At 40.8% G+C, this 18,669-nt stretch overlaps 1 protein-coding gene across 1 annotated transcript; it reads right to left on the bottom strand.

Annotated features, from left to right (window-relative positions):
• Positions 1–16,375: 16,375 nt before the first annotated feature.
• LOC126215006 (uncharacterized) lies at positions 16,376–16,897 on the bottom strand. The gene has a single exon (XM_049941631.1). It carries the CDS (start codon positions 16,895–16,897, stop codon positions 16,376–16,378), a length of 522 nt encoding a protein of 173 aa, XP_049797588.1.
• Positions 16,898–18,669: the final 1,772 nt, after the last annotated feature.

The raw sequence follows: 18,669 nt of genomic DNA, 5'->3' as shown, positions 1-18,669 counted from the left end.
ATAGTTAGCATAGCCTTCAGCTAAGTCATCGGCCACGAGCTAGCAAGGCGCCATAGCTTTGATAATATTGTGAAGCATGTATCATCAAGAGCGATGTTCTACAAATGTGGATTAAAGTTAAGTATTACAGCAACTGCGTCCATTTTCTACGTTCTCATTTCCTTTTAACTGTTCCAGACCTCACGCCAATCTGCGTGAGCTTAACGCGTGCCTTTCGGCTTCCTCTCGTTGTGACTTGGCTGTCTTGCTAAGTCACAACACACGTACTGTTTCGTTATGCCACAATTTCACCACCAGAACCTCGTTCTCTTTGCCAAAGACCTGTTGAACTCTCATTCACTTTTTTGCACTATTTTTTTTTTTTCGTATGAAGCACAGGGTACGCTTTAGTTCACGTCTCATTGTGGATAGGCCTAATGCACCAGTTTTTACTTTGTACTACTGTTCTCCTTCAATGAGCTTCTTGACAAGTCGACAACTGTTCCGGCGTTAAGTCGAGCGCGGGAGCGCAGGTGGGGAAGGGTAGGCAAGAGAGGGCTGCGAGAGGGCGCCAGCCAGTCCCACGCTGGCCTGGACGACGTGGCAGCAGCGGCCCCACCTGGGAAGGACAGGGCGGCGGCGGCGGCACAGTTGAATAGCAGCCACTTAGGATTGTGTCTACTCAGGATTTATGTCGCCCTTCGCTTGCGACATCTGTGTGGTCGACGAATTGAGGTATTTTCTCTTTCCTTTTTGTAATGAAACTCAAATACAATTTGTTTGCACGTTTGATCTAGCGAACCGAGTACTTAGGATTCGTGGACTCCAGATATTCGACGACGAGCATGCAGACATAATATTGTACAAGGCCCGATTTAACAACAATAAAAGTTCTAACCAGCAAGTATGAACCAAAAATACGTTACATTTCTTACAACAGTCATCTTTCAGAACTTTTTGCAATGTTTCCGTTATCTGATATTTTATCTTCATTGGGTGGAATAATCAATTTTTAGCTTCATCTTCAACTTCATACCCCTCCATTTCTGCTAGAACTTTTTCCAACTGCCAGTCCGTGTGATGTTTCGTTCCCATTTGAATCGCAAAATAATTCTACATAGCCGTGCAGATAATGCCGTAAAATGTAAGAAAAGCTTAGCCCAACAATGTAAATCGCGGTTAGCGCGTGTAAGACGTGCGTACGTAGAAATCAACGAAGCAATGCTAATGTAACACTCCATTGTGCTATTATTAGGATAAGATGAACCGATATTGCAGTATTTCATGGAATCTGAAGTACACTGAATGTTACAACGACATCCAAAGCGATGTCGACAGAAGCAGAATGAGGCTGTACCTGTTGTGCCCTTACACTGTGAGCTACTAGAAGTAGGAATAAAATATTTGATGTGGACGTTTCCTTACGATATCCTTACTGATTTTAGATTTGGCTCGTTGTTCTGTCACGTAATACTGAAGACGCACAGTACAAGTCTAACGTATTGCCGTTGTGGTGGCTAGGACAGGTGAACTGCAATGTGAAAGGCGAGATTAGTTCCAATTTCCACGTGGAATGACCTTCCTGCCTTCGAAGCCATGTATTGAAAATCGTGAAAATTTTTCAATGATACGACACGTGAAATCTAATTTAGTAGTATACCTCTGCGCGAACCAGGAAGTAACTATGTCGCAGTTGCCGAACGTGTTCTGTGTTGTTGCTGAGATTCAGTTACACTACCAGCACGAAGAATGCCAGCTAGTGCAAGTCGGTGCAAATTGAGTGTGAAGTCGCCAGAAGATGGAAGGAGTACTTCTACCGCCTCCAACTGATGAAACCAAAGTACAGTTCTTTTTCAAGTCTGACCACTTCAGTGTCCGAAACACGCCCCCCCCCCTTCCCACGTAGGATGGTATGCAAACAAATCGAATAGCTTAAGAAGGAAAGCCCAGGTGGAAACAGAATACACGCCAGAAGTGGTCAACAGCGTGCGTCTTGAGACGCCGTTGGCGTGAGCCGGAGTATCAGAACTGTGTGTCCCCGAGTCTTACTGCCGTTTCTGTAACTATTAGAACCAGAGCGTATTTACTTCCAATACTTAGGTCCACCAACTGCAAATTAAATACAATAAATAACGAACAGTTATTTCGGTTTTGTGCCTTAAGAGCACTGAATACTGAAAGATCATTGAGTAGACAGGAGTATAACCTATGGAACACTCCAGAAATGTGGAACTGAAGTAGGCAACACGTCTAACTTTACACACTTTCAAACATTTTTTAAGAACGCTGTCACTGGCACTATCCCTAAACCAGAGGAATGCAAATGAAAAGACAATGAATTGATTGCTGAAGATGAACATCCACACAGACTTTGTAAGCTATGACAAAGTTCCAGATCACGTAGTCTGGTGTTAATGGAAACCATGCGCGATGTCCAGAAAAAAAGTCTCCACAACAAACAAGTGGAGGAAACTGGATCGGCTAATATGAAAGAGAAGCAGCTGTCATCACGTTCACAGAAACGTCTAGAATGAGATATTTTTCGTTCTTTCAGTATGACGGTTTTCCTTCAAAATAAATCTACTTAGTTACAATATTTCCAATTTTTATGCTCTGCTAATAAAAGCGAAAGGCGCCTGTTTTGAAGAGCTTTTCAACTTGCAGTACGCCTAAGACAGAACTCTTAAGTAACAATTGGTTTACAAAGTTGACCATGGTTCTCAGATTATGTTTACTTTAGGCCTTCATTTGAGCAACGCCTTTAGGGTACTGTAATGTTCGTATGAGAATTATGCAGTTGTAATGGGACGACGTAAATGGGCAGACGGTTGTAGACTCTGAAAGGGTCCTGTAGCCACCTTTCATTAGTCCGGTAGCCCAATTTCATAAGTATTTCCTCTTTCTTTTCCTTGTTTCTCTTTTCTCTTTACTCTCATAGTGGCGTGATTGAATGAATGTGGTTGTGTGTCACGTTGCTAGACGGTGGCGTAGTCTGCTGCAGAAAGTCTGCGATAGTCTTACAGATTCAGCAGGAGTTGTACAGAATAGCCAACTCTCTTAGTCGTCAAGTAGGCAAAGAGGTTTGCGCCACTTGTGAGAAATCCACCTGCAAGTAGGCAAAGCGGTTTGCGCTACTTATGAGAAATCCACCTGCGTTAGGTTGGTGGCGGAAATGGCTTCTTTGGGTTTTCCGGTCCACGCGGAGTGTGGAGGAGGCTGGAGAGGAAAAAGGGGGGCAGTCTGCCGCCGGTACGGGAAGCGTCCACAGCTGTGCTCCAGTCGGAGAAGGGCGAGTTAAGACTGACCGCGTGGCGCGCTGTTACTTGGCGAGGGGAGAGCTGTTAGCTTTTGGTCTCTCTTTTCAAATCTGGAAGATTGCTTTGCCTTGTCGCAGCAAGGAATGCAAAACTTTGCTACAGAAATTTGCCAAAAGAAAAATCTGCCAGACTTGGATCCGCCGGCAAAGCGCCACACAAAGGTGTCGATAAGAAGTGAGCACTCGCTTCTATATGAATGTCTGTCTTCAGCTGTGCCTGCATAAGCTTTCACCTTTCTAAATATTTAGAGCCTTGCCTTCTCGTAAATTTTCCTTGCTTTGTGTGTCTTTCGTCCGTGGGGAGCCAACCACGTGGTAGAACATTATAGTTGTTGGGCTACCGGCATCACTAACTGTCCGATCGCATGTTTTAGATAATGTTAACATGATTGTGTGATGTGATATTGTTGGAATTTGGCACCATACCTAGAAATTGTGTCTCCACAAACCAAGTGTTATCAGGAATCGTGTAGATGCCTCACATCCTTATCTTAGGAATAAATGATTTTATCTACAATTTTCTCTTGTGTTCCGAGATTACGTTTTTGCACCTAAGCCACTCACCTCGTAGCTTTCCCGTTAGCACATCCAATGAGTTTCCTTATGCACAGGTCCAGTGATTAGTCTCCCCTCGTATTTCATAACAAATTCTTTGTGTTAAGTCTTATTTTCAGATGTGTTGCTGGAAGCTGATCTTATGCAGTGTTCATGCATTTTCTATTTTATTTTAAATGTTTGATTGTCGTGAACAGTGCACGGGCAATGCTATTAATTACATCGTATCCGCTATGAGCGACCTCACAACGTATGCATTTTTGTGAGTTTTTGGTCTGTGATCAAATTAATTTATTTTCCGACTCGACCAAACCTTCGATTAGTTGAATGGTTAGAGTCGGTGGCGACCCTAATCTTCTCAAGTTAACTTCACAAGCAATAAGCATTTACTTTACATTCCCAATAATAACGTAATAACCCGTAGTAACCGGTTAGTTACAACTCTGCTGAAACTGTCTATTAGGGTGTCCGAATAGATTCATGTCGTTTGTTTTTAACGCGTACCCTCTTCATTTGTATGTACAATGACAAAACAATAGAAATAAAATTTCAGAAAAGTTGGACGATAACAACCCGTACCGACTTTTACGTGGAACATGACAAGTTGCCAGCATTTGTTAAGACGGACGCGCAACCAACGTCCGTGTGTTTGTAGCATTGTTAGTGAACATATTTTTGTTAATATGCCAGGGAATAGGATATTTAGCCGATTTCGGCAAATCGCCTTGAATGATTGACATTTTATGCTACTAACATGCTTTCTTTCCTCTCAAGTCGCAGTATTTTTTGTAAGAACCAGAATGAAATTCAAATGTTTTGAAAGCCCACAAAAACACTCGAGTCATGTGATGCCTGTGACGTCACTGGCTAGCTCGCTGCACCATCAGCCTCTAATGCATATGTGGGGTGACGTCTCGTTTTGGAATTGACGTTTCAGAAAATGGGTTACAAATGGTGAGGGCTTCAGAGAACAAGTTGCGTAAAATGTGGTTGCACTGTACCGCCAAATTGCCAACATGGCGACGCACAAGTTTACTAAAGTAACTGCAAGTGCGTTCACTATGAAGTTAACGCATCTCCGACATATACTCCCCATTGTCACAACTAAGGATAGCGTCATTGAACGAGATTAAACTTCTAATGACAATTATCGTTTTACCGAACTACACCTCAATTATTCGGTAGCTCAATTGTTAGGGCGGTACACCATCTAATTTTAAAAGGTGGGTTTCGCAGACCGCTGGTTCGAAGCTAGCCCGAACGAACATTTTGATTTGTGAAACGATTCGGCTCACGTATCAGAACCGTATCACAATTCCAGAGCTTCACCACACCGAGCACGAGCAGAATATAGTTTTTTCCTTGCCGTTTACGTACGCTTACATTTGCAATCGCTGTTCACACACATTACGTTCATATAGACATTTTCTAGTTTATTGGAAATAAAGTTTTTATCTTCGTACTATCCAGTTAGGATGTTCGTTGTTTGAACTTTTGTAATTTCGTCATCGCACATAAAGATGAATTAAATCCGCTTCAGACGCTAACGTTACTTTACATTCTCAAACTATACAGTCCTGAAGTTTGTGTCAGCAAGTTTTAGAGGCTCATCGGCCGATACCTCTTATTGTGGACGTATGGAGATCTTCACTACCAGCAACGCTTTGCAGAAAACTCAACTGTTTGTTCGCGAAGTAAATGCATGTATCCTCCGTTGTGCATTTCTCGGACTAATTTGCAGCTATATATATCTCCCACAATCTAAAGAACTACTACAATCAGTTCTTGATAACGCTGTTTCCGTATTTCGTGTAAAGCTGTTAAAAATATGTGACCTGTTCTAAATTCGAAAATGTGACCCTATTTTTGGAGTCAGGTGCACTATCCTTTGCGCCACCGAGTGTTCGCTGGATGCACCACCACTGGTAAGGGTGTTCTGAAGAGGAAATCAGCTGTACGTTTTGCCTAGAATAGTTGTTTTGTGTTTTGGATAGTAGCACATGACAGTCGACGATGTATTTATAATATACGTACCGATTTGCTAAAATTTCACAGTTACTTAGTTTTGAGCGAGTTTAATGATACTGCAGGGAGCAGGGAAAATAGTATCTCTTAGTTGTACATATCGCCACTATACGTGGGTGGACCAAAAGCATCCACTTTCACAAGACTTCCATTATCAGCGTTCACAATTTTGTTTCTATTACTTAGAAGTTGTAATTAAGTTTTCCATCAAAAAATGGCTCTGAGCACTATGGGACTTAACTTCTAAGGTCATCAGTCCCCTAGAACTTAGAACTACTTAAACCTAACTAACCTAAGGACATCACTCACATCCATGCCCGAGGCAGGATTCGAACCTGCGACCGTAGCGGTCACGCGGTTCCAGACTGAAGCGCCTAGAACCGCACGGCCACACCGGCCGGCCAGTTTTTTTATCACTAAGTAGCTAAAATGTTTGCAGAAAAAGAACGTAAAAACCTCGCGACTTCGGCTAACGCTCCAATAACACATATAGCTTCATCTTACTACTTCTCCCTGACGTCACCAGCTAAGCCAGCAACAGAACGTTTCCCAATAACGTGACCAGACATTTGTGTGCAATGATTGTTCAGAGGGCATTAAAGCTTGTAAGAGACAAAACCATGAGAAGATGGTTGCTCGAGACAAATTTTGTGCGGGATTAAGCACGATTTGAGGTGGTTTGAAGAGCTACCCTATCAACTCTGACAAGAACAAAGAGGAAGTATGTGAAAGACATCACCGTGGAGGCAGAAACACACTAGAGCAAACAAGGTCACAATGTTTATAACGGTGAAGGGTTTTATTGGAGGGTCACGGGCTACAAAGTAAAAAAAATCGGTGCAAATAGAGTAAAATCGCCAGAAGATGGAAGGAGTACTTCTACCGCCTCCAACTGATGAAAAAGAACTGTACTTCGGTTTCAAGTCTGACCACTTCTGTGTCTGAACACCCCCCACCCCCCCACACATAGGATGGTACGCTAACAAATCAAATAGCTTAAGGAGGAAAGCCCAGGTGGAAACGGAATACACGTCAAGATGATCCCGACAGGAGGTGAGAAACTTGCAGCAGACCACACCAGCAGATAATTTGAAGGACCAAAGAAGATATACCAGAAAGGAAAACGCTGCTGATCTATGCAGTCCATAAACGAGGGTGATAAATTTGTGTGTTATCTATGAGTGACCTCGATTAGTGAAGGTAAGTGGTCCTGTCTAACTGCCTCCTATAAAGAACTGAACTCTTGACAGTAATTGGTGAATTCAGGGAGGTTTCCAGCCAGGGCGTTGAACAGTATCTCCGTTCTCTGACAATTCGCTGAGAAACAGAAGACACAGTAAGGAACTATAGAATTTGTCGATTTCACGAAGATCTATGACAGCATATACCACAGAAGCCAGAGTTTCTCGATGGGAACCCTTCCCATTCAGGAAACCAATCCTCCTACAGCCCAATACAACTGTCAACTGTGTCAAGACCGTTCAGGATTCAGATATACAATACACTGAGCCTACCCACAATACTATATCGCTGAGACATGTGGAGTATCGACTGGGCACAATGGAGAGGGCACCTTTTAGCCACATGCTGTCCATTGGGTGTGACTGCATAGAAGTGAATTAAGGAAGAACATATTCGCAGGGAGACACTGGAACAGAGGCATCAGTGGCAGTGGTAGAGATAAAAGTGGAGATAGCTGCAGCGAGTGAGTCAGTGGAGCCTAGATGTTCTCCCGTCATCGTCGCCATTTTCATGCGTGGGGGGGAGGGGGGGGGGGATTTCCTGTTTCCACATCCACTATAGTCACGTTTTTGTTCCCTGTTCTAGCGGAGTAGCGATACTTAACTGTAAAGAGATTGGGTGAAAGGATGCAGAATGTTCCTCGTTACAACAGCGTACTTTCATATACCAAAGTTTTGGTGAAGAAAGCAGAATGAGATTGAGCTGCTGATTACCACTTTTCTGTCATTGTTCTACAGAGAAACATATTCATCTTTTTGTGCTCAGGAGAGTATTTTTACACTGCTGGTGTACTACTAAAACATCTGCGTAGAGGAGACACCCTCTTACATGAATACATATATCTAGGGTGGAAACATATGTAGCCAGTAGCTGGTGTTATAAGAACATGGAAGTAACACAAGTGAAAACACAGTGACATTAACTCAAGAAAATATATGAGAGTCACTATGCAGGCAGTCTTAATACTGTAAACCTAACTTTGCATTCTTATGTGAATACTTTCGCTCCAACGATTGTAATAACTGTTCCAGTAACTGGTATTCAATTCCGCCTTCCATGTCCCAGTAAGATAGTGACACTAAACCATCCCAGAGCCTGTTACCGGTTTCAGGTTGCCTACGTCACAGCTTCCAAGGACAACAAAAATCTTATAATTATTATTTCACCGGTTTGACAAATTCAGAAATTTAGATTGCCAGAATTTACTCATTAAGATGTGCAGTATAGTGGAAGTTCAAGGGAATAAGAAAAATCGTTAGGAACTTGAGGAACCGAGTGCTTTTCGACTCTGCATAGATTGTATGCGTATACCTGGACTTCATCCATCCTGTGTTGGCCAAAGAGCGCTTACCGACTTCCATCAAACTTTACGTTCAACTTCAAACCTTTCCTGAACTTTTTCCTGATTACATGCTTCAAGTCAATTAACACAATTTACAGAGCAATGAGTCCGATACTCTCATGTGTGGAGATCTTTAGACTATCAGGATTTACTGGTACAGAATTTTCAAATACATTACACAATCATGGTAATACCACTGCAGTAGAACGTTTGCATTCGAAATTACATACGCCACCTTAGTAGTAACTTTAAACAAACTACTTTGTTATTTGTAAGAGAATTGAAGTATCTTGCAAACCAATATTTGCATAATACGTTACCTCGTTCATAAACATCCGAGTGTGAATACTACTATGAAGAAACTATGTTTTGTTCACATCCATAATCCGTAAAGTTAATGGTTTAATTCAGTTAGCTATAAATTTTACAGACTTCGGTAATATTTCTACAGTGAAACCTGAACAGACAATTGTATGGGCATCACAGATTAACAAGGTATTTCTATTATTGCACTCAGTTGTTCGTCGAAAAACTAACAAGCTTTGCTTCAGTCTTCTTTAACAAACATCAAACTTCCAAGGAACAACAAACATCCAAAGAACCCAACTGACAACATTGGAAGAAACAGATGGATTAGACGTTAACCTCGTAATTTTATGTATAATAATTGCACGTACTTCCACTTGCTACATAGTAGCAGGTGTTTCAAAACTAGATATACAAGACACTGTATTACTTAGGCTCAGACATCTATGCAAAACATTTGTCATCAATCCCATCACTAATAAATGCAGGGCATTTCACTATTCCTGTCACAGGCTTGGAGATGCTCAGTAAATGAAGTTTTGATAAGGAGCTCATGTCCAGAAATGTACGAAGTCTCCTCTACAACCTGCGAAGGCCTGTGTTAGGAATTGTGGAACACCCTGCACACAGGGGACAATTGCGAGAGCAAACTGTAGACTTTATCTTGCTTGGGGTGGCGAGGAGACGAAGTCAGTTCGCATCACCTCCAGCCAAATTATCAGTCTCAATTTATCAAAAGTGGTTCTCAGTATACTTCAATGGTATTAACACGAAACTACAACTTGTATAGCTTGGCAGTACTATAGCAAGTCGCTTGACTGTAGTGCCACAACTAACAAGTGCATTACAGCAGATTAAGTTTAAATTCCGGGATACAATTACTGTCATTAAAAAACTTAGCACGTAACTGCAATGACAGAATTTTATACAAGTCTCTTAATTTTCACGTTATAAGTAAGTATTGCTTAGGAGCTCTGCAGTCATAAATTACTGCATTAAAGAAACGTCATTATTCGACTAGCTTTATTATCTGTGAAGCCTATCACTGGCCTCACAAATATGACAATTGAAAACATAGTACCAGAATGCATACACACAAAAATCAAAGTTCTTCTGCACAGATTGCATAAAATTCATTTTGGTGTGAAATGACCACACCGGGGAGCTGCACAGTAACAAAAATTTTAACAGCTTTGTGTGCTTCAGTGGGGTTCACTACCACTGTCAGTTGGGGGTCTTCCACAGGCTATCTGCTGCACAATTTTTGCAGAACAGAGGCAGAGAATAATGCTCAGGTAACATTTATGTACACAATATTCTATGATTAAATACAATCGATAAGAAAAAGGAAACAGCAAAGCTGCAGGAAAAGCGCATACATAAATAGCTTGTGAAGAATGTAAGTGAAACTGAATCCACAGTTTTTTCCAGTAATACTGCCCCTTCTCGTGAGACATTCGTGTCATCCTCCTGGTCACGACTGATGTCATAGCAATACATCACACCACCTGTGGTAACTGTGGCTGATATTGCGCTGAAGACCGGTTAATGGAAGTGAATTGGGCACAATTTACTTATGGTAACCTGTTTCTTTGCACCCTGTTACCTCGCATCCAAAATTCTGGATGGTCTTTTTGTTAATGTAGTTCATTGCGAAGTCTACGCAGATCTTGTGAAACATGTGGTAGTTTCTTGTGCCACGCAACACATTGCACTCTTCTGGTTATCCTGTCTCCCTAAAGGAATATGCTGATTAAATCCAGAGTCAGGCCAACTTCGGAACAGCCATCCATAGAGCTACCACTGTTCTTTGACCTTTCATGGAACACCCACAGTACTACCTCATCTTGCTGATTCGCCTGTGAACATCGGTATGGGTCATCTAAAACTGATCTCTCACTATATTAATTCTAAGCCGTCTGCTTCCACGCTAGACGAAAGCAGTAGTCCACTGGTATTTAAGACTGCATTCAGCTGAATATTCTGAGATCTGTTATGAGTGACATGTGGAAGCATGCCAGTATCAGCATGTAGTCACAGGCAATCGTCGTTTGTAGCTTGGTTTCTTGGCTCTTATACTGGATGTTCCTGAAAAGATGAAACAATTACACTACGGGAAGAAACGTGCTGGCTGGTTGGCAGGTAGAGCTAATTTGTCACAGTTTTAACTCTTGTGGAACGATGTTGGCATACAGGCAGCTTATGTCCTTCTCCCAAATAGAAGACTGCAGATGAACATACTTCAGGCCGCTTAAGCTTCCTGCACATGTCATCTTCCGGTTAAAGGCAGAGAACCATCTTCTTGAGAAACAGACGACTGCACTAATAGTCATTTGGAATTTTGTGACCACTACTAGGAGAAATATGACTTATGTCTCGGGTGACTGACAATCTGGAACACTGCATCTTTGGAGAGGCTGTGTACTGAACTGTTTTGGGATGAAGTAAACTGGTGCCTCCATTTCAGCAACAGTCCCCCACAATGGTTTGTCACTTTCACTTCAGTCTTCTCATCACATTTAGCACCAATAGCATTACTTTAATTCTGTCCCTCAGGAATGACAAACGCAGTGCATAACGTCACAGTAATTTGGGAACACCAACCTCCTCTACCTCATTTGTCCTTTTCTCTCGGTACAGTGTGAAAGTGCTGAGCCTCCCTCCAGGATTGTCACTTTAGCAATGGCTCCAAGATGGGGTTCCCAGTTCCCATTATTCCCAATTACTTCTTTTGGTGATGATACAGAGCAGCAACAGTTACCATTTTATGTAGCTTACAAGTCTCACCTACTTCAGTTTTGATGCAGAGAGATGTCCCCAACCGCAGGTCACTTTTCTCCAATGAGAGTAGTCGAGGGTGAATAATGTCTACACTCCCATTACGGCCTATTGTCACCATCTCACCAACCTTCGTATCTGGGGCTTGTGAGTACTAAGATTGTTGCACAGATTACCAGCATTGTCACATAACCCACAGTTTGGAGTACCACATTTTGTCTTACAGGTTTGCACTCCTAGGAGGGCTGACTTCACCACATGTAATGAAAGATTAGAGAAAGAAAATGAAAAACACCCTCAGGCCTCGCAACCTAATACCGTCGGGGTCGAAAAATCAAGAGTTGGCCAAGAGAGGCCGACAGGAAAGGAAAACAGAAGTCTGCAAGTGAGCGGAAGCAGTGTCAGAGTACTAGATCACCTAAGACTGACACAAAGAGAAGGAAGGTTCTTGTATTCTTAGAATAGAACAGTACACTCAACAATCCATGTAAATAAACTGTAACTGACAACAGAGCTTATTCAATAAATGTAATTTTCAGGACGTGCAGACACTTTACAGAAACGTCTTACAAGTAACATTCAATGAGACATTGAAAACTACGTTTAACTGCTACACGTGGGTCACTCCTTTGCTAAAAATTAAAGCTACTTGGCATGGAAGTATTTTCCTCACATTAAGTAATAGTGGAAATTACACATGGTTTTTGATCTGGTACAAAAGATAATATTCCTCATAACAAAATTGAAATTGTTCCACTGAAATGTTAAATCTTTGTCTAAAATACTAACTTATATATTCAATGTGTAGCTATAGGAAAGCATCATTCAGCAGTAACACACTGCATGTACAGCACAAAGCTGACTTTTAGAGCTGGTACGTCTTTGTCAATTGAAACACACTGTAGCGAAATTTATTGTCATGATGATAGCCCATGCAGGTTTGGATAACGACTGACTTCAACCAAGACAATATATTTTGTCACTTTAATGCATAGGTTATAGAACAGAGTAAAAACATTTTATAAAGTTCCCAGAAGTTTCTCAAATACTTACAGAGTAAGGGTTTTTCTAATTAAAAAAATAGATTTACAGGCTTGTCAACATGTTCTACACTGTAGTTGCACCATCTGGGCTAACAATTTTTCTATCTACAACTTATGTTTCATCATTTGTTATATGTGAGTCCACAGTCCTGAAATACTGCATAAAAGAAAACGTTACAAGCTATCTTTACAACTGATTTAGTGTGCTATTGGCCAGTTTATACTACCATGCTATTATAAATCACCTATGGAATGATTATACCAACACAGTAATATGCAACTTATGCTGTCTTCAGAACTCAAAAATAGGACAATCTTAATTACAGTTTTCATTATTGGCCATTATTTAAAGACATGTTTGCAGTATGTACGATGTCCCACAAGATGTGGCACACACATTCAGTCCACATTTATGGCCATATATGCATAATAGTATGCTTTGTATCAAGTAGCAACAGAAGAGCATTTAACAATGTTAACAGTAGACAATTTTATGAATTAAATTCTGAATTTTTACTTCAGAACCACACTCTGATGCGCAAACCGCAACTCATCTACTAGCAACAACGTACATAGTCAAATTCTAGTTAGCTGTTCTAACATATGCCAAAGATACACCGAAGACAATGTACCAGTCAATCGGTAATGTACTTACTTATAAGAGAAGGTATAATATACTGCCTTAAAGGTAACAAAGGACAACTTACATCTAGCTGAGGAAAAATTTTACACAAGTGAGGTGCAACATCTTAAATATTTTCATATTATAGGAAACTTAACGTAAATAGTAGCTGTTAGTTAAATGAAGGGCAATAAAAGTTTTCTACATCGTTTAGTGTTTATCTACAAATATCGTTTCGTCAGTATTGGAATTGCAAAACATGACATTGCATCATCTAACTGAACTTTATGAAGTTCTGATTGGTACAAATATTTGCAACACACGTTTTACAGTGCTTGCAAGAACGAATACGAGTTTAAAAGCTTCAGTAATGACAATTTGAAGTAATTATATTTCCTTTCAAAGGGAACAAATTTCGAATACTAATAGTACAAATTGAAACTAAGGAAAATTTGTGCAATACAAATATTTTGGAGAGAAAGTCTGGATAAGGAAACCACCTCCAAGCACACAAATTCCAATTTTCATTAATTACTTTTAAAACTGCAAGTGGATACTAGAAATTCAAGTTATCAGAATGTGAACTGACATGAAAAACTAATTTTACACGAACTTTTTAATATATATGTGACTAATAATGTGCGTGCAAGACATATGAAGACAGTAACAGAAAAATTTAACTGAGAACACACTGGCTTCTTAAACTAATAATTCCTTTCCAAGATAGGTAATTATAGTGAGAGGTTACTTTTTATTATGACTTGTGTCGGTCATTTACCATTTGTGTAGATGGCGAAACAGAAGAAAATGGCCGGCCGCGGTGGTCTCGCGGTTCTAGGCGCGCAGTCCGGAACCGTGGGACTGCTACGGTCGCAGGTTCGAATCCTGCCTCGGGCATGGACGTGTGTGATGTCCTTAGGTTAGTTAGGTTTAATTAGTTCTAAGTTCTAGGGGACTGATAACCACAGCAGTTGAGTCCCATAGTGCTCAGAGCCATTTGAACCAGAAGAAAATGGAAACTAGCATCGAAACCGAACAGGAGATCCAGTAAGATTACTAAATCTACATTCCTTTCGAGAAAATTACAACCACATCTGAATTCACACATTTCGTCATACACGATTAACCATCATCGTATTGAAAATATATGAAACAGTGAATACAATTTTCGACTTCTAAAGCAAAACACTGCATGTGAACTACACAGGTAAAATGTGAAGTGTGAAAGATAAACAGTTCCAGGATCATACAAAGAGCGTGAATGTGCACAATACATAATGTTAGGTAAAAAAAGTTCTATTGTAAGTTTGTAAAAATGTATGACAATAACAAAGCGTTTTTCAACAAAGGCGTTTTTAAAAATCACCCAAATGACAAATATATGTACAGGGCCACATGATTTATATATGCCATGCAAACTTAATAAAAAGCAGTGTACAAACCAAAACATATGTAGAAGGCACGAAATACTCATGTCATAAGTAGCTCTATCAGTAAACATACTGAAGTTAGATATTTAAGCATATCAAGGAACACAGATGCAGTACTATATTATTTATGAAGTACAATAAGAAGTGATGGCAATGCGTGTATCAAACTATCATATCAAATAACTGGCCCTCCGTAAGCTTATGTATAATCACATTAAATTAACAAAAAATACATCAAAATAACAGTAAGTCCAACATAATTAACCATACATCATTCGTGATAGTAGTACTTGAGACAAGGGGGTGGGACGTGTACAGACAACCTGTATTACCGACCATACTAAGAGTGCTTGTGACATTTCTCTATGCACAATTGCTCGCGTAAAGGAAACTATTCACAACTGAATCACAGTAGAGTGTATAACAATTTACAAGAAAATAGTAAGACTACAAATTTGTGATCTAAGCACTCTTACAGAGAGACTTAAAAGCTCAGGAGTAATAAGTTACTGTGTAGCTGCACACACAGTTCAGGTAACACTGTAGACATAATTATTAATCGGAAACCTAGCTCAGACTACCATGTCATGTACGAGGGTTGACTGAAAAGTAATGCCTCTACCTCCATAACACTTCAACAGTTGACAGTATTTGTGTGCGGCAGGTACTGTCTTGTTCCACAGCCATTTCTCTACAGCTCCAGTTAGCGTGAAACCTCAGCGGTGAACGGTTGTGTTGTTACAGTGTGAAGTATGGAACCCTATGCAGACGATCGGTCAATGCGATTTAAGCAACTTGCAGTCATTGAATTCTTGACAGGCGAAGGTGTCACCCCAAAGGTGATTCATCAGAGAATGAAAGCAATTTATGGCGATTGGGTTGATGTGAGTGCCGTGCGTCATTGGGCGAGTAAGTTTAAAGATGCTGAGGTGGGAACATGTGACCTGCATGACAGTTTGATGTCTTGTGACAGCAACCACAGAGTTTCAAAAGCAAAATTTTGATAGACTGATCCAGGACGATGGTCGTATCATGCAGAAAAATTGCAAGCACAATCGGAATTTCACAAGAATGTGTGGGTTACATTATTGCTTCACATGCACCACACTTCACGTGCCACCTCAGCATAACATGAGAGACTGAATCGCACCACTGTATGGCATCCTCCATACAGTCCAGATTTAACACCATCTGACTTCCGTCTGTTGCCGATAATGAAAGACGGTCTGCGGGGACATCATTATGCTTCTGATGAAGACGTTGAGAGAACTGTGAGACTGTGGTTGCGGGAACAGTGTCGACTTCTGCGACAGATTCAGACTACTTTTTCATCGTTGGCAGAAATGTATACAACTGGCTGGTGGTGATGAGGGAAAGTGAATATTTGTAATTAAACATCACATTCGTGTTGCTTTTACTTGTTTTGGGTTTAAAAAGAATCTGTCTACTTCACTGAACACTTTATTTCACATTGTACAGCCACACAAAGACACATCATCAAAGACCTAGTTTCTGTTACTTGTCTCTCCAAAGACTCTAGAGCAGAAGTGCTGCCACCTTTTGTCTGCCACTTAATTAAATACAAACATGGAAGTGTAACCTTCCCTGGTTTAATTAAAAAACAAGAGGGAACACAACATGAAAGACCCATCTTATGACATATCTAACAGTCTGTTTTGCCAGCGGCTTCGTCAGTATATCTGCTAACTGGTCTTCAGTTGAAATATGTTGGATGCCTCAGTCTCCTTCCAATACCTTTTCTCGGACAAAGAAATACTTTCTTTTTCTATGCTTAGTGCGATGATGGAACTCTGGGTTGTGTGCGAGTTTCACTGTTGCCAGATTGTCAACCTTAAGGACTGGAACTTCACTCAGCTTTCTCATCCCTCTAAAGTCTACACAGACAATCTCCTTCACAGCTTCTGTTGCAGCTACCAGCTCTGCTTCTGTTGTAGATGTTGCAGTCACTGCCTGTCTTTGGCTGAGCCAGGAGATAGCTCCATCTGCATGTGTAATAAGTACATCAGATGTTGACCGTCCTGTTTTGTTGAAACCTCCGAAGTCTGCATCGCTGTAGCAATCTAATATGTCACTGCACAATTTTGGACGATAGATTATGCCTAGGTCACATGTGCCTGCTAAATACCTTAGTACTCGCTTTAGTCGCACTACATCTTCTGTTGACGCTGTGGCGAGAGTTTGAGACAGGAAGCTCACACTATAAGCCAGGTCAGGTCTCGTTCCAAGCATCAGGTACATCAGTGCTCCAACTGTTTACAGGTAGAAGGAAAGAATGCAGAGAAGTGTAGCTTTCCCCTACCGGCAATGTATCTGGTTTCTTGACAATTGGTATTGAGACAGGTTTGCACTCTTGAAAACTGAAATGCTCCAGAATCTTTTTTGCATAGGCTTATCTTGATTGCACCATCATCAAAGCGTTTTATCCCAAGTCCAAGGAAACATGATGCTGGTTTCCATGAGATCTTAAATTCAACCTCCAACTCATCAACAAACTTTCTGGCATCCAGCTGATCACTTGCCATAACTAACCCATCGTCTACATAAAGACGAAGTAACAGTTTCTAGCCACATTCTTCTCTGATACGTGAACAAGGATCTGCATCACTTGCCTTGAAGCCTGCCGACATGAGAAACGCTCCAAACCGTTTACTCCAACATCTTGGGGCTTGCTGAAGTCCATACAAACTTCGCCTTAATTTGCAGACTCACTCTGTGCCATCATTATACCCTTCTGGCTGTTGCATGAATATTATTTCTTCTCGTTCTCCATACAAGAACGCTGTAGACACGTCAAAGTGTATTGGGTGCATGTTTTCAGCTGCAGCAACACTTGACATTTAACGAATTGTGCTCGACTTATCTACTGGACTGAAGGTCTCACTGTAGTCTACACCACAGCGTTGATTAGATCCCTTTATGCAAGTCTTGCTTTGTATTTCTCAAAACTTCCATCAGGATTTGTCTTTACACGAAAAACCCACTTACATGGTATAGCTCTTGCTCCTTTTGGTAGAGTAGTCAGTTCCCATGTCTGATTCTCTTGTAGTGACTTCATTTCATTTTTCATAGCTTGCTTCCAGTGAACACTGTAATGTTTACTGAAGAGATGATTAATGAAACAAATGAAGAACCAGAATCATATGAAGAAGCTGTAAACAGTACAAAGTCATTTAGCCACGAAGGTTTCAAGAACGATGAACGATTTTGCAGTTGACGAGGCTGGCTAAAAATTTCCTGGTCTCTGGTATCAGCACTGCCCTCTTCAGTCTCAGATTCTTCAGACTCTTCCTTGTTGGAGTTTACCTCCTCTTTTTCTTCAGCTGCATACTTTCCCTGATTACTTTGCTCAACATCCTGCAATGGTAATTTGACTTGTTCTTCACAACTTGCAGGCTTTTCATGGAAGATTACATCTCTGCTGAGAATGTTTTCTTCTTTCACCCAAGTTCTGTAACGCTCATCATCATACCCCACAAAATAACCCTTGACAGCTTTCTTATCCATTTTCAGTCTTCTTTGTCTGGTATTTGGGCATAGCATGTAGAGCCTATTATATGTAACTTTTATTCTTGGCTTCTTGCCAAACCACAGCTTAAATGGACTCATTCCTTCCACAGATGATTTCGCAGTTCGATTCAAAATGTACACTGATGCTCCAACCAATTCTGCCCATATGGCTGCTGGGAAATTAGCTTCTTTATTCGAATACTTGAAGGTTCTTGCCATTTCAGCTATAGTTAGAATATCCCGCTCACTTCCACCATTTTGTTGTGTGTAGGGTGCTGTCACCCTCTGAGTAACGCCTTCTGCTTGCAGGATGTCCTTAACTTCCTTACTGTCAAATTCTCCACCTTTGTCAATCAGCAGCTCTTTGACTGTATGACCCAGCATCTTTGAATGTTGAATATATTTCAATGCATCTTTAACTTCAGACTTTTGCCTTACATGGAAGCAATACCTAAATTTTGTGTAGCTGTCTGAACACAACCATATGTCTCCTCTTCTAAGAT

This window comes from Schistocerca nitens, chromosome 12 (genome assembly GCF_023898315.1).
Source record: "Schistocerca nitens isolate TAMUIC-IGC-003100 chromosome 12, iqSchNite1.1, whole genome shotgun sequence".
Lineage (NCBI taxonomy): Eukaryota > Metazoa > Arthropoda > Insecta > Orthoptera > Acrididae > Schistocerca > Schistocerca nitens.
The sequence above is the reverse complement of the archived record's forward strand: the minus strand, read 5'-3'. Positions and strand labels throughout refer to the sequence as shown.

What these genes read in the sequence shown, in the direction of transcription:
- LOC126215006 (XM_049941631.1), bottom strand. Translation starts at nt 16,897, where the DNA reads ATGTACCTGATGCTTGGAACGAGACCTGACCTGGCTTATAGTGTGAGC.